This window comes from Struthio camelus, chromosome 1 (assembly GCF_040807025.1).
Source record: "Struthio camelus isolate bStrCam1 chromosome 1, bStrCam1.hap1, whole genome shotgun sequence".
NCBI classification, from domain to species: Eukaryota; Metazoa; Chordata; class Aves; order Struthioniformes; family Struthionidae; genus Struthio; species Struthio camelus.
In genome coordinates, this window is record NC_090942.1 from 43,697,785 (window position 1) to 43,720,865 (window position 23,081).

The window sequence follows — 23,081 nt, forward strand, 5'->3', positions numbered from 1 at the left end:
GTCCTCAGAAATAAGAAACTCAGAACTGTCAGCTTGAACAACTCAAGTCTAATGAGTGAAACAGACTTACTAGGCCAAACCTTTCCTTTAGATTATTACATGTTAGGCAGGCTGTGCGTCCTCAAGTTTTGCTTTTTGTAAAGAGCAAAGCAGTTGCAGCAGGCTCTGTTCACTAACTGTACTTGTGTTTCTCCTCTGCCTTCTGTCTGGATCTGTCCAGACGAAAGCTCGGGGTTGCAGAACTGAACATCTGCAAAGGGCACTGTGAGTGCTAAGTGAGTTTCTAGATCAGATAGCAAAGTGCTTGTAGAATGTAACTTGCTATTAGTGATGTTTCTCAGTGGCAACTTTGGGTTTAAATGCCTAAAGCCTGTCTATTTTCTCTATTACATTGAAGACCTATTTGGATTTGTTGTCGGTATCTAAACTAATCTTGTAAAAGCAGTCTTGTTAAAATCTTTGAAGCTTGGTTCTAATATACATCTCTCAGGGCTTGTCTACAACTCGTGCACAGCTGGCTCTCCATGTTCCTGTCCCAGGGCTGTGAGGAGGCTGGAGCACACAGTTCACAGGAACTGCCCCGCTAATCCCAGAGCTGTGAGCCTTCGGGTATTATCCAGCTTGGATCTGTAGAAGTGCCATGCGGCACTCCCACTCAGTTACTACTCCTGCCAGTCTAATAAAATTGCAGCTCTCTGCTGCACCAAATGGATTTAGTAGCACAGGTCAACCTGTGTCAGGCAGGGCTCCCTGCACTGTGTTTCATTATGCAGAGCTGAGTGCTCTCCTTCTTGCAAGAGGAAAAAAATAGAGAAGCTTTTCAGGAGGTTTTGTGGATGTTGGCTTTCATTTTATATAATATTGTTAGAGAGGCAGAATCCAGCTTTGTGATAATTGTTTCATTCATAACATACAGATTATAACTTGAACTGTATGTATTTACATTTTGGCGTGCTTCTGTAGGCTAACCTGGGTAGGAATGACTAAGACAGTGTTTGCCATGCAGTTTTGAGAGAAAAGGAACCACGAAGGGAGAAGAGAGCTTTTAATGGATAATGGTCAGGGCTCTGAGGGCACCAGAAGCCCTTAAACCAGCCTCCCCAGGGCCTCCCCAGCCCAGTCCTGGCCCCATCTCAGCCCAGCCTGGAGCCATCAGTCCCTGCCCCAGGACACCGCAGCGGTGCCAGCTCCAGACCTGCCACGGCCCTGCCCCTGCCTGACCACAGGGCCCCCCCCCGACCCCTGCTCCGACCCTGGCCCTGACCCGTGGGCACCCACCTGGCCTGGCCTCAGCCCAGCCCGGCCTCGTGGCAGCACCCAACACCCCAGGGGCTGGGGCTGCCCCCTGGCAGCCATGCGACACCGGCCCCCATGGCCCCTGGCAGCAGCAACCAGCCCAGCTCCTGAGTGGCAGCTCTGCTCCTCCGCCTCGAGATGTGAAAGCTGTGCAGCATGGTGTGAAACAGAATGACGAGGTTAACAGCTGAGAGCTCCAGACACGGGCTGTCAAGAAAAATGAAGACATTCGTAAGCAGCTAAGCATATGCATAATTTGGTCTGTATTATGTCGCATTTTGTCTTCATGCAATTAAACATTGTCTCTTTCTGAGACTGGTATTGGACTGTGATAGTGTTATACAGGGGAGCTCCCATCTACACAACCACCGGCATGCTGTCAGTCGCAATATGCTAGTCTGCGGTGGTGTACATGAAATTGTTTATTTTTGCTGTCAGCCTTCCTTTCTCTATTAAAATTCAATTTTATGGTGCAGCATTCCTTACGGACATTTGTTTTTATGGCAGCATATATATGTGCTTCCAAAAAATGGTGAAACCTAAGATAAATAGCTTGTAAATTAGCAGGAGCAGGTTACAGTGTAATAAACTGCTGAAGTTTTTGTTACCATAAAATACATGACCATTTGTAACACTTTTAAAACCCAGTTATATACTCATCTATTAAATACCATTCCTCATGCGAAACCTTCTAGTTCCACTGTATTAAAGTGTGAGATATCCTTTTCAATTTTTTTAAAGACTGTGCTAAAAGATTCAGCAGTAAATGCAGTCCAAGGTGACCAAGGCCCTGATCCTGCAGGTTCCTGAGTATTGCCAAGGCCCATTAACATCAAAACCTGCAGTTAAAGCACTGTGAAATTTCTCAAGTAGTGGCACTGTTGAGAATGGGCCCTGAAAGAGTATTAAACTTCACAGTGATGCAAGTAAAGTCTGTCTCAATAAGCTGTAGGAATCATCCATGCTCTTTTGACTGTGTTACGTGAGCATATAAAGGGAGACAGAGTCATTTATTTTAAAACGTCGTATAGGATCTTGAGCCTTTTCGGGCAGAAAAGAATTGTTAAAGAGGGTTACATCATCTGGTTATTTCTGGCATCTTCTGTATTCCTCATGTTTTGTAATGTTTCTGCTCATGCTTGATTCTTGATTTTCATCTGCAAGCTCAGAAAGGCAGCCTTGGAGTAGTGCATCTGTAGATTTTCATCCTCTCCTAACCCAGATCTTTGAACAGCAGATTAGAGCTGCATATCAGTGCTGTCAGCTTTAATGTGACAGTTCAGTTCTCATGTGTTTATTCTAAAAATGGTGCTACTGTTTATTCTAAAAATGGTGCTACTGTTTCATTTCCTACAGTTTCTACACCTGATTTTGCTGGCTATATACCTCCTACACATGTTGATGTCTTTAGAGATTCCCAAGCACCTAAACATATGACTTCCCTCCCTCCAGTTTATTTAAAAAAAATGTAATTTCATCATGCAGTAAACATTTTGTACTGAATATTAATGGTGCATATATGTGTTTAAGTTTCCGGTTCAAATTGGCCATTTTCATCCAAAGCTCCTAAATGTTTGCTGTATACTTACTTATGTTTTTTTTTTTATTTTAAAGTCTATTTGTGGGGGTTATTTTTTCGTTGAGTAGCTTCAGTCTTCTGGCAGTCATCACATGGTATATGAATCTGATAAAGGAAATTCAACCCTAAAAGCTTGACCATTTTTTCCCCAACTGTATCAATGAGTCAATAAGAGATTGCTACTTCCTACGTATCCGTGCTTAGCCAAGGGCAGAAAAATATTGGTGCTACCACTCTTTCATGTTGAAGCATAGACTAGTTTATGTCAGCACCTATCCATAAACTACTTGTCTGTGTGTAATGATTATTAATTTACCAGAAATTAAGAAAATACCTAAATAAGGTGGGAATTCATGCTACGTTTTGCTTCAGAGTTTTGAAAACTTTCATGAATGGTTTTGGCTTATTTTCTCTGTCCTTAGTTCTAATAATATAAAGAAACTAATAGAGATGCATAGTGTGCTTTAAATACTTCAAACAGCCAATTAATTATTTTCTCCAAAATTGAAACATGGAGAAGTAAAACATCTGCCTTGAAAAACAAATAAACAATAGAAATATCAGAAGCTTTCAGGTTTTAATGCATCATTCATTTTCTGTATCCTTTTTCTTTCTTTCAACTTTTGATAAAAGTTTCCTTGTTTTATATTTTGTTCTTTGTGGTATTTTTTTTCTCCTCTTTCATGAATGCAAACAAGCTGTCATGCCCAATGAATTGACTGGTCCATCTTTGGCATTATGCTGCCCCTGCAATGGTGACAACAATTGCAGTTCCTGAACAGGATTATAACATGAAGTGTTCTATGATCATGCTATTTATTACAGAGTATCTTATTATTGTGTGTTTGGGCAGCATCTGAATCACTGAAAATTATTTGAATTCAGCTAACAAATTTTAGTTTATAAAGGGGAGCAGTGTTAATTTATCACGCTCCTCTGAGTTTGATTTTGAACTGAAAGTAGGGAAAATATTTACTACATTTGATATAAATTACCAGAAATAAATCATTTACTGTCTTTCAACAACTATGGTGACTTAAACGCCAAACTGGGCTTTTTTCCCTATTCTATTATTCCACCTGTTTCAACCGCAGTTCCTGAGGAGCTTATATTTCCGTGAAAGGACACAATAGCTGAGTAGTTATTGCTTCATTCTCATTAGTACCTTTTAAACTTATCAGTGAAATGGCTTTTTTATTTTATTGGTTGGTTATTATTTTTCAGTTTGGAAGTGAGCTCCTACCTTATGATATCCCTCAGCAGCCACCGGTGTTTCAAAAATACATTTTTTTGGCCATATTCTGCACCTTCTTCAAAAGCAGTCGGAATAATCAGCCCAAGGTAGACAAAAAGACGCCTGAGAGTACAAATCGACAGGGAAAGCAAAAGTAACAGAACAAAGCTTATAAAGTGTCAATTCAGTTCCAAGTCTGTTCAACTTCACTTCCAGATATTAAGCATAATCCAACATCAGCTGTTGTATGTATATACATCACAAGCTGGTGTGTAATGGTTCTAGGTTTGCTCCAAAGAATGAACACAGGCAGACATGTTAGCAGAACAAACCAATATATTTGTCATATTCCTGGATATGTTAATGAAAGAGCTATAGGGGAAAATTCAAAGGAGACTAAAAGAGTCACATAAATTAAAAAAGATTTTACTAGACCTATTTGACAGATTTAAGCATTAGTCAGTCTAAACATTGGGGACACTAAGTAATAACAACTTTGGCTCTAATGCACAAAGAAAGATGAAATTGTGCTTTGGCATTGCAACAAAGCCATCCTGGAGTATGATATGATATCAAGATCAGGAGATGTTCTAAATAAGATGACTGGAAAATGGATGCACGTCATCTTAAATGAAAAAAATGGGCATGAATGAAAATACTGGGCAAAAAAGTCCAGTTAGATAAAACAACTCATTCTCATTTTACAGCTCATTATAGATCAGTACAGAAATTGTAAGCATGTAGAATTGTTTGATGTCCTTCAAGGGCTATACATATTTGTTGATAAGAAGATTATTCTGGCAGAAAAGGAATACACAATAAAATGATAAAAACACCAAGACCTATGAGCAAGGGTGCTATGTTTAATAGCAACCTACATATAATGCTCACCTCTCTCAGGATATTCAAATATTAAATAATGATTCTGTTTAAAACCTGTGCTAAAAGAACTGGAAAGTGGCAGAAATAAGCTATCCAGAAAGGGATATTGCACTGACAGGCTGAAATCCTTACTGTTTTGAACTCCCATCCTTAGTAGTAATTAACTAAACCAATTAGGATTCCACAAGTACACTTTTCTTTTTTTTTTCTTTTGATACATGTTCAGCATCTTGCCATTTGTCACCCTTTGCTATATGCACTTAATTCATCAGCATTATGTTTGTGATAACTTTACAGGAAATGCTCCCAGCATTTAATTCAATGTAGAGATTTGGGATCCAGTTACACTGTGTGAAGCTACGTGTAAAAGGGGCTCTCTTTAAATGACATGGGCAACATCCTTCATCGCTGCAGTAGGATTTCTTGCTTCTAATGGCCAAGTGGAGAGTTTTCTTGGAAAAAAGAGGGTCTGGGAAAGCTGAGGATGTGCATGGTTCTGTACTTGGCCCCAGGAAAAGGAGGGTGAAATAGCAAGAATATATTATTTTTCTGATGCTTCCTCCCAATCATCATGTCTGAGCGTCTTTTAAGACTAACATCCTCCTGGAGTGTTCCCAAGGGAGCAAGATGCTGTGTATGAAAATGGCAGACTTCCTTGGACAGAGTCAACCAGAGTCAAATCCCTTAATATCTGCGGAGCTAGTGGACAAAATTACAGCTTGCTCTCCCATCAGAAGAAACCTGTGCTCCAACAGATTTACTCAGGGGTAGTGGGGAAGGAGGCTTTCCCCATAGCACACCACCATCTGTGCTGTGTACACTCCAGGTTACAACGGCTAACGGAGCACTCAGCCGACAAGTAATAGTTCAGCCAGGACTTTTCCACCTTTTGCCATCACCTCTTCTGTTCTAGGGATGTCACTGATACTCTATGGTACCTAAAACTGCCTGACATGATATATAGTGTTGGAGGAATAGTGAAGGACAGCATAAAGAAAGACACCATATCTGACTCCCCTCTCTTCACAACAATGTAAATCAGGACAAGCATTACTGAAATTCAAAGACACGTCACTGTAAAACTGGTGTAAGAGCACTGTCAGGCTCTTTCATGTGATCCACAGAAACAAGCTACCTACCACAGGTGCCCACAGTAGCCACTGTGGCTATTCCTCTTTGCTGGCTGCACAGGGAACAGGAGCCTGACAGTGCTGGATAGTAAGGCAGACTACATTGCTCACTGCTCTCTTAAAGTAAGAGCTCTAACATGCAGCAGGATATTCGAGTCACGCAGTTGAGCTGCTACTGTCCCCAGCCATCCTTACTGACAGATGCTGTCACTTTGAAGTAAGGATATCTGATTCCCTCATGAATCTGCTTCTGAACCACCATGGTTTTCAGTTCAGTACACTGAAAACTTGAATTTCATTTTACTGAAAATGAAATTCTCTTTCTGAAATTTTCTTTCCAAAAAGAAAAACAAATTGGAAACATTTATGGAAGTGCAGTATAAAAGACATGTTGTCATGGCTGAGGGAGTCAGCTTCAACCAGGCAGATGTTAGGACCATTACAAGACGTTCATCCTCACTGAGAAGAAAGAGCTATGCAGCCTGTGAAGAACTGCTCGTTACTGCACTTAGTGCATACCTAAACGCTCAGCCATGTGGTAATGCTGCAGTAGTCTGGCCTGCAGAAACACATTATATAAATGCTTCAAATACCCAGAACAAGGACCGCACTAAAAGATGGGCCACCTCGGAGTGGATGTACTCACAGGCTTTCAGTGACCCAAACGGGTCAAAACTGGGTGTGAACCGGGTGCTCTCCATCTAGAAGCGAATGCAAAAAGTAAGCATAGGCTTGGATAAACCTAAGCAGAACTACACATTTTATATATTCATGTTGGTGTATACATTTAGATGGAGAGATGTAATTCCCCATATAGAAACACTAAGCTCAAACAGTAACATGGTTAGAAAATGCAGCGTAGAGGGTTAACAGCAAAGATGTGAAAACAAGGACCACGGGAGTTCTGAGGATTCCATGCCAGCAGTATTTCATTTTTCCTGTGTTCAGTTACATTACTCATTCTGATCATAACCTCTCTGCAAACACATCCACAGAGCGGGAACGCGATATGGCTTCCCCAGATATTTTAGCCACTGTCAGAGAAGCTAGTTTTATAGATGACTGTGCAAAGGGAAAATTCAGAGAAACCTCAGTATGCTGGAAAATCTGGCCCATGATTTTTTAATTAGAATAGGATTAATGAAAATTAGGTATGAAAAATGAAGAACAAACACCTTTCCCTTAGATATGTGTAGTCTATATTTTTTCCCCCCTCAGCACCTACTTTTATGTTAAGGCATTTCAATATTATCATTTTAAATTTCTGCCTGCCAAGAGTGTAAAGACTTAGCTTTAATTACAGTATTTCGTTGCAAAAGTAAATATTGTTTAATTGCACTTTTAATTGTTGAAAAGGTAATACACTAATACAAAAATACTGCTAAGATATTATATATGTTAAATATAGTGGGAGCAGAGCATAGATGTTTTTTACTTCACTGTCACATTTCATAGTTTAGTGAAAGATAAGAAATAAAATAGCTGCACAATCAGCTTCAGTACTGAATTTTTGTGGCTGGATGTGTATTCTATAAATATATGATGTCTTGTTATCTCTGCCAAAGTTACTTTTTTCTAATAGTTCATTTAGAAAAGGTGAACTTCATGCTGCAGAAAGGGGAAGCATAAGGCTTTGCTACTTATTTCCCAGTTAAGCTGTGTTTTCGCTTACTTGAGAGTTAAAAGGTGTCTAGACCTTGTGTCCTTTCTCATAGTGATTAATGTAAAGCCAAACAAAGGGAAGAAATGCTGTGAGTTCATGGTATCGGTGAACTGTGTTTTCCTTTTATGAGATCAGAATCTAAAATCATGTTTGCAGTGCATGCCATGATTGGCAATATTATAGATTTGTCCTTATTGCATGCCTAGTAAGTAGTACTGCATAAAACCTCTTTGATCAATATGGAAAACATTTCACACATCAGCTATTGATCATTCAGTGCTGACACACAGAACAGCATTTTCAGGCATTGATCGATTATAACTTCTGGCATTTACAAGGCAACTTTAATCTGTGAGCCTTAAATTGCTCTGCAACGATGATAAATTCTCAGAGTACCCTTCTGAACTAGGTGTCATAATACTTGGTTTACAGATGAGCAAACTAAAACATAGAAGGGTAGAATACTTATTCAAGGTCAGATGATAGAAATATCTAACCTTTTATCCTTTTTACAGTCTTTCAGATTTGTACAAAATAGGTGTAAACTTTGTTGCCAAAGCAGAATATTAGCTTAGTATCTGCTGTTCACTTACCCTGCATAGGTACATAGCCTGTATGTAATGACAACATAAGACAGTAAAGGCTCATATTTCCAAGAAATTGTATTACAGATAAGGAAAAGATGGGGAATGCTTGTTTTAAGTAAGGAGATCACTTTTTAACTTCTGAATTATTATAAATTTTTAAATTAAGAACTCTCATGCAGAGAGACCTTAGCATGTTCCCCTATTCTAGTTCTGCCGTTGGTGGTAAGAAGGAAACTCAGTTCTGAAGAAGGATATAGGGGACAGCTCATGGAACCATAAACATAGATGAGGCCTCAAGTTTAATGGAAAAAATTCCCTTTACAAGTGTCTCTGAGGACAGAATTAATTTCAAAATGCACAGAAGATGTGTGAAGAACAGAGTACAAATATCTAGACTGATGTGAGGGTATGCATTTATGATCCAGTTAAGAGCAGAAACTGAAAGTGCCATGTGATGAAGCAAAGCTTCTCTAGACTTGCAAGAAAAGATAATTTGCATAGTAAAAGTACTATAAGGATTTTGGGTTATTTTATGACCCTTACTTTTATTATAAATATGAGTGAAGAACTGTGGTGAGTTGTAGGATTTCTATTTCTGAGCTATGCAGGGGGTTGAAAACCCTCCCTTCTTCAGATTGCAAATTGTATCTAAGTCTTGCTACATTTAATCATATATACAGTTAAAAATAGATCCTCTCCTGCATACTCTGTCTTGTTCTTCTCTTCTAGCAATTCAGTATCTTACAGTTTCAAGTCTGTGCTGTTTGACCTGTTCCACGCACAGTTTCTAAATCCTATGTCATCCTTCTTGACAATTTTAAACTTGAATATATTTTTACAGCAAAAATATTTATGGTTTAACATTTTAATAATGCTGTAGTCAAATTTTATTAGTGCTTTTCTATTAAATTTTATATGAGATCAGGAATGAATAATGAAGAGCATATCATCATGAGTTTTCAGGCTTATGAGCTTAATGTATTATGATACAATAAAACGTATTATATAAAGGTCCCTTTCTCACAAAGGCAAATGAGAGCAGCATAGATATGAGAACATAAGGCAACAATCAAACCAGCAATAATATTCTGTAATTCGAAAAACACTTTTTATAAAAAGGTAATTTAAAAAGGTGGGTACGTACATGAGTTTGAAATAAAGAGCTTTAGGATTTCTAATCTTGCACGGATGCATATTACACAGCTTGTTCGAACAGAAAATACAAGCAAAGCAAAATAAAACCTATTTTCCCACAAGATCTAATCTGACCCCAGAAATCTGCAGCAGATAGCTTGGCCATCTGGAGAGTGTATGTGACAGCATGTAAGAAATCATCAAGTCAGTTAGGTATAATGGATTGGAAAGAATCCCCCGTATACTTTCTGAGAACTGTTAAGGTTTTTCAAATATTTTTCTTGTGGCTGACAGTGAAAACCTGAAAAAACTTGCTTCTGTGCTCGCTGTGCTACCTAGTGGGCATGAAGATATCTTCCAAAGAAGACTGGACAGACATTATTTAAAGTTTAGAGCCAAATCAATATTAAATACCCAGAGGAGTTCTCAGCTTGCTTTCATGCCAAGTTAAAATAAAACTAATTAAGCTGAAATTTCTCCTGAAACATAAGTTGCACTAAACATTCATTTCGGAAGCGCTGATGCTGGTATCTCAAAAGCTAACGTGCTTCTCCAGACCTCAGAGCGGCTAAGAAGGAATATGCTTTCCCTCAGGTTTGCTGCTGCCTCCGGCAGAGCAGCAGCTCTGCGAGCGCGCTGGAAGGCCATCTGCGTCGGGAGCCTTGGGGCCTCCGGGTCCCCAGGTGCCAGCGGCCCCGGGCATGGGGCTGCCCAGGGGACGGGGGCATGGGCGGGCGGTGAGAAGGCGGGGGGGGGGGCGAACGGGCAGAAGAGCAGAAAGCTCTCCAGCGGAAACCTGGCAGGCCAGCTTTGAACCTCTCGGAAGGTTGGTCGAGGAACGTGTGAAGAAGGGCTTTGAAGGACGGCATTGGGCTGTCCCATTTCCCACCCAGTGGGGAGGCGTGCGCGTCACGAAGCCAACGCGCAAGTCGACAGCATACAGTGCAACTGCTGTCACGTCCGGGGGACGCTGAGAAGCACTGGCCTAGCGAGGGGAGCGGGATGCGAGTGCGTTTAGCTCCGAAAAGCATTACAGCGACTGACTTTCAAGGACACCAAGCGCTCCTATTGACATCGCCAAAATAACAGGAGACTGTTTATTTAAAAACATGATAAACTGGCTCTAGAATGAGCAAGTTTTCACCCTAAGGTGACAAGCGCTGGCACGCGGGCAAATCTAGTAGCTGCCCGAGGAGACACGGCTCGGACGGCTCCCCTCCGCCGGCGGGCATTTACGGGCTGGGTTACCAGCCAGGCACGCTCAGCGCCTCCGCCCCGGCCCTTCGCTGTCTTCAGGCGCTGAAAAGCCTCGGGACTCGAGAGTCGGCGCCAGCAGCCTCAGGCGCAGCCGAAAGAACCGAGCAAGGCCGCCGCTCAGCCCCTCGGCAAAGTCAAGTTCATCTTGACAGCTGCCGCCGAGGCCGAGGCCGCTGCCGCCGAGGCCGCCGGGTCCGCGGGCCCCCTCCGGGCGGCGCCGCTACCCGCGGCAGCGCTGCCGCCGGGCCAAGGGCGAAGCCGCGGCAACGGCCGCGCCAACGGCCGCGCGCCCTGTGCGCCGCGGGGCGGGAGGGGGCCGGGCGCGCGCGGGGGCCGGGGGAGAGGGGTGCGCGCGCGCGCACATTACCCGGCATGCAGCGGGCGGAGGGTTAGCACCAAGATGGCGGCTCCTCTGGATGAGTACGAGAAAGAAGCGGGCTGCGTCCCCATCCTGCACCCGGAGGTGAGGCCCGGCTGTGGCGGGCGGCCGGGCGGCAGGCGGGCCCGGGCGGCGGCGGCGCCTCAGCGAGCCCGGAGGAGGCGGCCAGGGCCGGGGCGGGGGCGGGCGGAGGGCGGGAGGTGCCGCCGCCGCCCCCCGCTCCCGGCCTGGGCGTGCGCCGGGGCGGGCAGGGCGGCGGGGGGCCGCCGCTGCTGCGCCCGGAGCCGCCGCTGCCCCGCGGAGGAGGGCAGGGACCGGGCCCCACCACACCCCCCCCCCCCCCGCCGCCGCTGTCGCCGTGCAGCATCGCTCGGTGGCCGGCGGCGCTCGGCGCCCGCCCCCGCTGTCCCGAGGGGCGGGGGGGACGCGGGCGGCCTGCTGCGGGGTCCTGCCTCTGACGGGTGCCTTGGGCCTGGTCCCGTGCCGCCCTGGGCTGCGTGGGCTTGTGTTTTGGAAACAAGCGGTCTATCTTTTCCAGTGTATTGGCTAGGCGGTGGGGGCAATATTTGCAGATAACGAGTAGAGGTCGTTTATGTCCCGTTTTTACTCTTCTGGTCTGCGTTTTTCTTTCCCTGTGTGACAACAGCCTGTGGATGTGCTTTGGGAATAATATGATTGTTTGGAAGGTCAGAAAACCTTTTGTGTATGGACTTCTCACCCAGCTGATACATTAAGGATTGTAAGAATTGATTTTTTTTTTTTTTGAGCCTATGAAAAAAGATTAATGCATATGCCAGGCTCCAGTTTTTTTTTCTAAACAGATGGCACTCCTTTTCCTTAAACAACATCTTAAAGACACTTTTAGTTTCCTTGTTGACTGAAGAGGCTGTATAGGCTATATGTGATTGTGTATCCTACCCACTCTTCTTTACCTCTCCCAACTGTACTCAGTTGAGACTTTAAAATAGAACCATCTGTTTTGAAGGTTAAGCAGCAAAGCATGCATCCCAAACAACAGTTCTTTAAGTGATGTGCAGAGAACGATGTTACATGCTTCTTCAGAGTAACTGGAAAAGTGCCCTCATTTGTACTGTCAGATGTTTTCAGCTCTGTTTTTGGCAAAAGCTTTCAGTATAGGTCCAAACTGTCTGACATTATTTATTATTCTTTGAAAGGAAATGTTCTTAACTTGTGGGAATTTCAGATGGGCAGTCTAGAACAAAAAAAACATGCAGACTGTTAGAAAACCATTGTTGTTCAAACTGAACAAGTATTCATCTTCAATCTTAACTTTTGAGTAATTACTGTATAGCAAACAAAACCATAATCTCCTGTTAATTTGATTTTCACTAGTTAGGTAGGTGGTCTGGTAGAATTTGATACTTTTCCCATGGTGTATATGAAGCTGAGTATTTATAAAAAGGAAGTGAATGTTTTATATACCAACCTCCATCTCTTAATATGCAACAAATATCAGTAGTCCAATAGTATACCTTAAAAATTTGATGTGACTGGAAATGTTGTGTATCTCACTATCCCCTGTTCACTCTGCAGTTGTGTGGATTTCGATGGGTGTTACCTCAGTCCTTCGAATCCTTTTATGCAGATAAGTCTTGAAGGAGAAGGATGTTCTTGATGTTTGTGGTGTGACTAGCTGTTAAAAGAGGGATTTCTGGAAGTTATGTGAGGTTTTCTTAGTTTGTTTTAAAGCTTGAGGATCCTGTGCCATAGCAAAATTCTGTTCACAGCTCTATCATCACTGGGCCTGCCCTCTGAACAATGTAGTGTGTCTGAGTTCAGTGATTTGTGGAGATTGGGGCCCTTAATTCTTACTGATCTCCACTTTTTAAGAAAGTAGCATCATATCCTTGTGTGAGCACTGAGGTTTGCAGCATATGATCAGTTTCTTACACTTGCATACATATAAATTGATACTTTTTCCATAGTTATGGACTACCATAATCCTTTCCTTTCTCACATTTCCTTTTACCATTATCTCCATGTCATAAGGCTTTTACGTTTTTTTTTTATTTTTACTTTCTTATTGTCTTTTTGTTTTGACTTATTTGTGTTACTTTCAAAGTTTGTTGGGGAGGGTGGCTTTTTGAGGAGGGAGGTTTTTGTTTTCATATGAGCTCTTTGGCTTTGCGTTTTGCCATGCGTTTTACCTCCTTGCAAAATACCGTAAGCTATTGAACACTATCAGTGTTAATGTTGTAGGAAAGACGATTTTAGAAATAGTGAGAAATTACTTAAGTAGTGAAGTAATGAAAGATTTTTGTTTTCTTGTGAAGTGCTTAGCTGAAATGATTCAAATGATTTTTGGTAAGGAGGGAAGTAAAAAGCAATGATGGAAAAGTGGACACTTTAGGATATTGATGATGGAACTGCTTTCGGTGGTGTTCAAGTGGTATCTTGCTGATTGAGTTCTTGGACCTTCCTCCCACTATAAAAACAAGCCTAATTTATATAGTAGAATTTTAAATCAAAGGTTATTTATTCTTTCCTAGTTTTGCAAGTTCAGCTTAGTATGACCATGTAGATCCCACTGCATTTTTCTGTTTCTACTTCAGCAATGACAGAATGCTTAGTCCTATACAAGTTTTGAAAAAGAGGATGTGCCTAAAGAGTATACATTGTTTACAGTTTATTCACAGGGCTCAAGCAGGAAGTGCTCTTTGTGTAAGTGTTAAGCATTGCTATAAGGCTGATGGCGTAACAGCAAAGTACATAAACAGTGAAGCTCAATAAACAACGTCCATTTCTCATTACATGAGCTTTATAGGATTTTATAGCGTATGGTACATGGATTAAGAACTGCTGGCTAACTGATGCATCTCAAACAGTTGCTAGAGGGAAGTATTGCTGAAAGTTTACTGGAGTAGACCTACTAGATCCAAGACGGTTGGACTTTTTCATGAATGATTTGAAAGTAATTACAAAATTGTCACTAACAAAACTTGCAAATGAAGAAGATGGATAGATACTAAACAGTACAACTGTTACTGATACTAAACATAGAACAACTGTATAAAATTGCCGAGGTCTCATGTTTTGTTCTGCTAGTAGAACAAAAGTTCACCTTAGTGCACCCGTATTGAAAGGAATGCATTGAAGATAAGAGACATGGCATGGGATTGTGTCCTGAAACTTATTGACTGGCAGGATATCGATATGAATGAGCAGTTCAGCAGAAATTCCCAATATGATGCTTTGATTTAGAAAGTGTAATATATTATTTGTTTTCTGTTTTTTAATGGGTTAACTTATAGGAGTATAGGAGGTTTTTTTGTTTGTTTGTTTTGGCCTGAGTATGTGGCATTACTGACAATGAAGTCCTGCATTTGAGTTCTGAGTCTGTAAAAGTCATGTTAAAGACTGGAGAGTGTGGAAAAGAGTTAAAAATGATTTTAATAATGTCTTATGGCAAAAAGCTTTAAAGAGCTCAATCTGATCACATTATTAAAAGTAGTGAGAAGTGACTTTTTTAGAGCATGTAAATACTTCCTTACTGAGAAAGGGTGCTTTAATCAGTACATACTTAACAAGATCCAGTTGCTGGAAAGTGAAGCCAGATGGGATCAAATTGAAAGGCACAAGCTGTAAACAGTGAGGGTGAGTAATCACTGTAACAAAATAACAAGGGAAACAGTGGATTATCCATCTCTTGATGTTTTCAGCTCAAGCTTGGATGTCTTTTTGGAGGCTAAACCCAAGCTTTCGAATCCTAAACAGGGGTAACTGGGTGATGATTAAATTCCATGAACATAGAACAGCTCAGACCGCACTGGGATGGCTGAATCTGGTTTGTGAGTGGCATACCACTACTTCTGCATACATGAAATCTTCAGCATGTTTATGATATAAGTGGAGGCCCAAAGAGAAGAGGTCCTCTGGGTGTAGATCCTAGGGTGAGGATGGCATCAGCTGCCCTGCAGTCTGACAGCTCTATTGGAAGAGACAGGATGTGTGTGCAGGGCACCCTGGGATGGTGCGGGAATGCTGATCTGAGCAGTCTCTGCCAGTTTCTTTCCTTCTCTCTGCGTTCAGCTTACCTAGTGGCACAGCTCTGCTTCCATTTATACAGTGTAGCCCTGGTATGGGAATGCCACTCAGTGTTTGTGCTTGCTGTCCTTGGATAGTAGTAGTCCTTCTGACTTTAAACTCCGTAGATCTCCTCGGCAGATGTTTCTGATGGAAGTCTCTGACTATTTTGTAGTAAGTGGTGATAGTTTTGGGTATTTTATTTTGAAATTCAAGAGTTACGGGGGAATCTTTAAGAAATGAATTATATTTCTAGTATTCCTTCTTTTTGTTTGAAAATATCCCTGGTGTGTAACGCTGCCTGAACTGCTGAAGGTATTTCAACTGTCCAAGGCTGCATTTGTTCTTAAGTCTTGTTTGTTCCTGAAGAACTATTTCTGAGGAGAAAGCTTTGTTTTATTACTGTTATGAAATGTATTCTCCAGTGTTGTTAAGTTGTGTTGGCTATGTTTGAGAGGTGGAAGATAATGATTATTGCAAATGACTTCTGGCATTAGAAAAGTCTTAGTATGGAAGTTGATTTGGCTTTCTCTGCAGTCAGAAAAGTCTTCCAGTGAAGTTGGAAGAAAATATCAAGAGTTTATGGGCTGTGATAGGAATTATCCCAGTTGGAAGCCTTTGTTTTAGCTATGATTTTTCTCTCCCTGTAGTTCGGTATGTAACTACCTAGGAAGTTAGAAGCATATCTCCTTGTATACCTTTGGTGGTGGTGTGAAGAAAATAGATAAACTTGTAGATAGCTTTGGGTCTAATTCATTATGCTTAAAATGTCAGTGAAAGAAAGAGTAGCCTGATCTTAGTCTGGCTTTATTCCCCATGAAGTTCTGTTGACATCATTGAGGCTCAGCAGAGATGCAGATTGTTCCCTTTTTTCCAGTAAAGGTATGGAATTTATTTTGTAGCTTATTCAGGGTCACTCCAGCAGCTAAGCTTACATTTGTGATCTCGTTCTAAGACTGATCATTTTCTGTCCTGTTACTTAACAAGGAGAATGGATGTCTCGGAGAAATTCTCATGCTTGTGAATTAGAGTTAATATTGAGAACTGAGTACTGTTTCAAATACAGTGGTTAGCCTCATAGGTTATGAGGTCAGAGGGGACTGCAGATCTAATCTTACCTTCTGTATGTAACACAGGCATGGAATTTTTTTCATGAACTAATTCTTCTTATAGCAGGGCATTTCTTTTAGAGGTACATCCAATAAAAAAGAAAATAAGCTAAATCATACAGTAATGGATAATACTACATAGCTGAGCAAGCTGCCCCTAAAGCTAATTATTCTGTTCAAGACTTAAACCTATTTCTAGTTTGACTTTAATTTCAATTTCCGGTCATTGTATCTTGAGAAATATCTATCTTACAGCTCTGTATGTGTTTGTGTGTGTGTGTATGTATATATGTGTATAGATGTGTGTGTATATAAATATATATACGCATAGTATATTGACTAATGTCAGATCCCTATGTTGGTGTTATGGTCTTGAGTCATATTTTAGTAGACTAAATGGATTGAACCTCGTTTCTCTCGTTAAGACACGTTTTTCTCATTCTTTGTGTTTTCATGACTTTGAGTACAATGTCTGTCATAATTGTGAACTCAAGAACAGAACATTATTCCAGTAGTAGTCATACCAGTTCCAGCTGCAGTAGTAAAATAAATTCCATGTTGTTACTCAGTATTCCCCATATGCATATACCAAGAATTGTACTGGTCATCTTGGGAACTACATGGTTCTGGAAGCTTGTGTTGAGATGATCATCCATCTCCGACTCTCTTCAATGCTTTCTGGGTAGTTTCCTCTATAGGTCTTCACTGTAGATATGATTTTGCTTTTTGTGTTTAAAGTCGTCATGCTGGCTTGTCCTAGGCTTTGGAAGTGGTACAAGCTACACTATGTGAGAAGTAGATTACTACTTATGACTTTTTTTTTTTGTGACTATAGAACTAATCTATAATTATGTTTCCTCCTGGGTTGTAGACAACCATGAAATAGCGTGGCATCGAATACAAGCTTTGTAGGATTCTGAGTGCCCTCTCAATAGTATTTTCATACTGACAGTCTACTGAGAATTTAGGAAATGTAAACTGCTGAAAAGACAAGCAAAAGGAGATAATTCAGCTAGCATAGTTAAAGACAATACTTAAAAGACTTAAACGTTTAAAAACTGCAAGTTATTTAATAGGAGTTATTAGGCTAAAAGGTATTTAATCATGACAATAGGATGCAATTTAAATTATCTGACTTCTTCTCAACTGCTTTTGTTCTGTACTTATTGAATGCTTTCAGATCTTGTATTTTATTGACAGTTCTATCGTTTTCATGTCATAATAGACAAAAGCTATCAGGATTTCTTTTGTTCTTAGTATACTGTTTGCCCTTCTAGGGATGTGTCTTGTGTCCTTTTGCTTGCCTTTGTGACAAATCGGAGAAGGAGGGAAAATTCATTCATTGCCTTTCTCTTGCAATTTTTACAAGCTTGTTTGTTTTTTAATTGTTTTCAATTTTCTTAAACCAGACTGTTTTTCCCCACTCTGGACTCTTTCTCAGTAGTAACACTGTGGCTACTTGGGCACCTAATAAAGCATTTTAAAATAGTTTTCAATTATTTACGGTTTTTCTCCTTCTACAGATTTTCTTCTGATTTGTGTAGTAATTGTTTTTTAACTTTTAAGGCATGCCTTCTTAAAACAGCAGCGATAAATGGTTTAACCTACATATTGCGTTTACTCAATTTGACTTGTTGAGCACAGACTTTCTCTCAAATTTCACGATATTTCAGTCTTCCAATGTTATTTGTTTCACCTTGCTTATATGCTTGCTCAGGAAGATTGTGACACAAAAAATATGAAATGGTGTTACGTTTTAACTTTGCAGAAGTTAGTTTAAAGGTATAAAGAGAAAAATATTTAGAAGTTTACTGTAAATGTTTGAAAACTGTATAATTGTCATTGATATTGACATATTTAGTTGGGAGCAACCTCAGTAATTGATATTTCAGCATTCCTAGTGTCCTCTGCTGCTTTTCAAAGACAGAAGGAAAGGATTTGACTCTCATAATATCCTTTTAGTTGAGAGAGAAACGTGTAAGTCTTTTGCAAATGAGACTGTAGAGTGGAAAGTCAAAAGCTTATTCTAAGGTAAGAGGGAGTCTGTGGCTGTATTGAACCCACAAATGTGTCATGCCCAGTATGCAACTTAACATTAGACTGCAATTCATCTTGTGTAATTCTGAAATCTAGCAGTTCCTTCCTCCGCTTCCTAGGATGCATGCCGTGAGGTCTTTAAGCATGCGTCCTCAATCCTCTATGCAAGAGGAGAGGTACCAAAACTGGAGGGCAGTGGGATGTAGGTGACCCAACTAGGAGGGACTGCAGTAGAAAGGAAGGGAGGATGTCAGAGTCTGATCTGAAAGCACTTGTATTGCCAGCTTTTAAAGGATGTGTTTTCACGATTGAGCTTCAGCTGATCTAAAGCTACAGTTCTTTACCCTTCCTTGGGTTGGCTCTTGCAGTTGTGTGCCCAGAGGATAAACTGGGATTCTTCCTTCTTGCTGTGTTAGTCAGTGAGCTGATCTGACTGAAGCCATTGCTGCACTCTTATGAGAACGATGAGAGGCAGTGGGGAATGTGCAGCTGGGACTGAGAGCGTGACCACTCCTTCTGATGGCAGGGCAGTTTTAGCTTGACTTAAGCGGATTGTGAGACCTGTCTTTGAATACTTCTGGCTGCACTGATACTCATTCAATCCCAGGATAAGCCAGTTCAAGGAAGTAAACCAGGAGAAAACTAATCCTCTACAGAGTAATCTGAATAACTTTCTATCTGTTCAGTTCCCTAAACTTACTCATTGTAGGATCAGATGAGTTACGGTGCTGACGCAAGATAGGGGAGAAGGTTGTGTGACCAATGCAGGACATAAACTAGAATAGAGTGGGACTGCTTCTCTTAAATGGCAGACCACAGATTTACTAAGTTGTCTCGTATACTCCAGAAAATTAACCAGCAGGAGGACTAGACGTGACTTGCATGCACTTACTGATTGGAGTAGGTGAACCAGCCTGTCTTTATAAGTGGGAATGAATTTGTTTAGCTGAATACTGATCTGAAGCTTCATTTGCTGCCTTGGAGGTTGTTGGGGATGGTGAAAGGAAAATTTTCCATGAGGAGTTATTGCGATTTATACTTTTTTTTGTATATATTAAGGACCGAAGGGTCCATGATTAGACTCTGATGCTTGTTCTATGCTACATTGACTGTATTGTAATCCTGATGTTCTTTTTTCACTGTCTCTCTGAGACAAGTTAGCTACAAATTCACTGAACAGCATAATTGTATGTGTGTCTTGGCAAATACTTGTTGACTGAGGCAGAACCTTCAGCGTGCTGTGTTTGTTTTTTAGAAGTATGTGGTGTTTCCATATTATGAAGTTGAACTAAGAACATTCATCCCTGAAGAAAAATTTTCAGAATTTCCTTGTCTGGGAATTTTAAAAAGTTTATTTCAACAAAAAGTTGAGCATCAAGATTCAACTGTATGCATATTTAGTTGCATTTATGAAATTTAGCACTTTGAAAGTAGCAAAATGAGTAGTTGTTTTTAAGTTAAACTCATGATGACTGACTGCTAGTGCTAGGTCTCTCAGGAATTTTTTGACATTGCATGAGAACTCTGCAAGCTCTGCTTTATATCACTTGAAAAATCTAGTCTTTTCTTTTTTCTTCAAAATACTCACTGAGATTATGGATGAAAACACAGGGCAAAACTTCTTGAAAAGAAAGCTGAAAAAGATGTATGTGTGTGTTAACATAAGTTACTAACTAAAACAAAACTTGCAGATATTTACCTGTGCAGGGTCGGGGGGAAGTAACCTTCATGTTTTCAAGAAACAGCAATAAGAATTTTAACTGGAAAAATTACCCATTTAATAATGGCAAATAATTGCCACTCTGGAAACATTATTTCAAAGACAATTACGTGACTAATATGTAAGTACAACTAGTATGAAAATAGGTGTATAATCCAGGGTAGATTCTTGTTTTCTAAAAGTTGTCTTATTGGCATGCACTTGTGAGAAGCTTTAGATTACTTAAAAGAAGCTCTGTTAGTGCATAAATACAATCAGAGTGGTTCAGATTGGAAGGGACCTCTAGAGATCATCTAATCCAACTCCCCTGTTCAAGCAGGGCCACCTAGAGCACGTTGCTCAGGATTGTATCCAGACGACTTTTGCATATCTCCAGGGAAGGAGATTCTACAGCCTCTCTGGGCAACCTATTCCAGTGCTCAGTCACTGAGAAGAGTCTGGCCCCATCCTCTCGACACCCTCCCTTCAGATACTTGTACACATTGATCAGATCCCCTCTCAGTCTTCTCTTCTCCAGGCTGAACAGGCCCAGCTCTCGCAGCCTTTCTTCAGAGGAGAGGTGCTCCAGTCCCCTCGTCATCTTTGTAGCCCTCCGCTGGAGTCTCTCCAGCAGTGCCATGTCTCTCTTGTCCTGGGGAGCCCAGAATTGGACACAATACTCCAGGTGAGGCCTCCCCAGGGCTGAGTAGAGGGGGAGGGTTAGATAAAGATCTAGAGAACAGTTTCAAAGAATTATGTTTGAGAGGAGGATTTCAGCATGCTTATGCAGTGCATGGCCAAACTCGACAAACCTCCTTTGATATCAGCACTTCTTATCATCTTTACTGAAAAGTTTTGTTACTACTGTTGCTAAGAAAAATGATCATTTGGAATAGTGTGTGTGGTCTGCTTAATATTTTCTAGTACTCAGCAGGTTTATCTTGCTGGTTTTACTTTTTATTCATACTCCCAGGAGACAAATTGAAAACTTTACTCTATTTAACAGCTTTCTGTCCAGTGTATTTTCACCACTGGATTTTATTGTTGACTAGTACAATTTTCATACTCTGAGAACTTTACTGTAGAAGCTTCTACTGGTAAATGACAGACTAATTTTATTTTAATAACTTTAACAGAAGGTACTTTTACATGAAATATGCTCATCTGAAAAGGAACTGAGGGAGTAAATAAGGGCGCAATTAGAAAATACCACAAAACATAGGGGATTTGTGTGCTGTTTAAATAACTAAATCAATAAATAGCATGATAAAGTGTTTGAACTTGCATTTTTCTTAATTTGCCTACATTTCCAAAATAGAAATAATTATTGACATATCGTATCTATATATCATAACTTTGTATTTACTGTTTCTAAATACTTAATCTTTCACCTTTATATACAGGAACTAGAGTGAGAAATGAATGCTAAACCGTAATATTCTAAGCTTTATTTTTCTTAAGCTTTACAAATGCTAGTGAATACATATTTTTTTAATACTTGCTGCTAACACTGCATGTGCAAATACAAGGCAAATTGGAAAGCCTGCTTATGAAGCTGCTATTTACTAAAATGTAACATTATCCTTCAATTTAGAGCCATCTAAGTGAGTGACTAGAAAGCAGTCAATTGATTGTGGACACTTGCTTTGAACAAACAAAACTTACTCTCTACCAGCTATGCCTTAAACCACATGATCTTTCTGACCTTCATGTGCAGTAGTGGGATTAGAGGCTCTGGCTGGGCATCTCTCTCTCCCATTTTTACATTTAAAAAAAAAAAAAAGTATTTGCATTAGAGAATATTCAAGTTTATTCATTTTGCATAGTGGCTGACTTTTGTGGCTGAAACTTTGTATTAGTGAAAGAATTACTATATTGTGTTTGCAATAGGGTGTTTCAGATGCTTTTCTCTATTTTGCTTCTTTTTAAAGAATGCGTTGTCCACTTTAACTTGCTTTCAAAAAGAATCAGAATGTTTTTTCAGGTACTGAATTTCTCCTATACTATTTAAATTCTACAGTTAACTTCTTGGAAGGTTTTCATAAATGTATCTTCCTTTCTGTTAGTATATCAAGAATCCACACAAATAGGACTAAAAAGGAGGGGGGGGGGGGAAGTGGAACAGACGATTTGCAAAATACTGTCAAGTGTGAAAAACAAACGGAAAACAGTGATAGCTAACAGTTGAGGGAAAGGGTTTTTGTCATGTCACATTCCTATTTTGTAATTTAATGCTGTAGTAGCGGGTAGGGAGAATCCCCAAATAAATTTTGTCACGTAAAATAACCTGATAGTGTGTATTTGCAAGCAAAATGCTTAACTGTGTGTTTTTCTTTTTTCTTTTTCTTTTTTTCGTTGATATATAAAATAACCAGTTAAAATTTAAGTGAAGGTGGTGTCGTACCACCTTTGCGCATGGGGAATGTAATCTGGTTTAGATTGAAGTTTTCTAGGATATGTTAGCTAAACAGAAGGTGTATATGTGTGGTCCTGTTAAGCCAATGTAGCAACTCATGGTTGCTGAAGGCTCTGACTCCTGGAGCTGATAAAATCTGTGCTGCCCTGTAGAATTTTTCTTTTGTCTGGTTAGGATTTCTTTGTGCGAGTATGGGACAGATCAGGACTGCTGCTCCCACTTGCTGACAGTGAGCTGTTGGTCAAATTAGGTATTATTGGCAGTACCCTAAGTTTTTGTGTTCTTTCTGTACGAGAAAAAGCTATTCTTCCCATGCCTATAAAGAAATAAATGTAGTATTTTTTAAAATGACATGATGACTTTAGTGTCTGTTCCTATGACTTCCTCTATTGCAGAGGTGGGTGGTAATAGTAACAAGGGGGTAGGGACAAGAAAGGAAGTTCTTTCAGGTTTTTGAGGAGACAATGTAGTTATCTATTCGTTTTAAAAAGTTAAAATAAATACCTGCCATAAATTTTTTAGCAATGTAGTTGATTGATTTGTTTTGCACTCATTCCATGAGAGTCTTTCTATTAATGCTAGTCCATGAATGGCTTGTGTATGGTGTGTATATGGCTTATATGTAATATGCAAAT

General features: G+C 40.3%; 1 protein-coding gene and 1 long non-coding RNA gene across 2 annotated transcripts in view; one reads left to right on the forward strand and one right to left on the reverse strand.

The window, feature by feature from the left end:
- Positions 1–1,029: 1,029 nt before the first annotated feature.
- Positions 1,030–11,314, reverse strand: LOC138066377 (uncharacterized). The gene is made up of 3 exons (XR_011139801.1): positions 11,130–11,314; positions 4,119–4,232; positions 1,030–1,503 (listed from the first exon to the last, which is right to left on the reverse strand). It is a non-coding gene; the product is annotated as an uncharacterized lncRNA (long non-coding RNA).
- The window catches only part of ZDHHC17 (zinc finger DHHC-type palmitoyltransferase 17), an 82,520-nt gene continuing 70,580 nt past the window's right edge, over positions 11,142–23,081 (forward strand). The window contains exon 1 of the mRNA XM_068936116.1: positions 11,142–11,225. Coding sequence (XP_068792217.1) covers positions 11,163–11,225 — 63 coding nt within the window. The 5' untranslated portion in view covers positions 11,142–11,162. The remainder of the gene's footprint in view (positions 11,226–23,081) is intronic.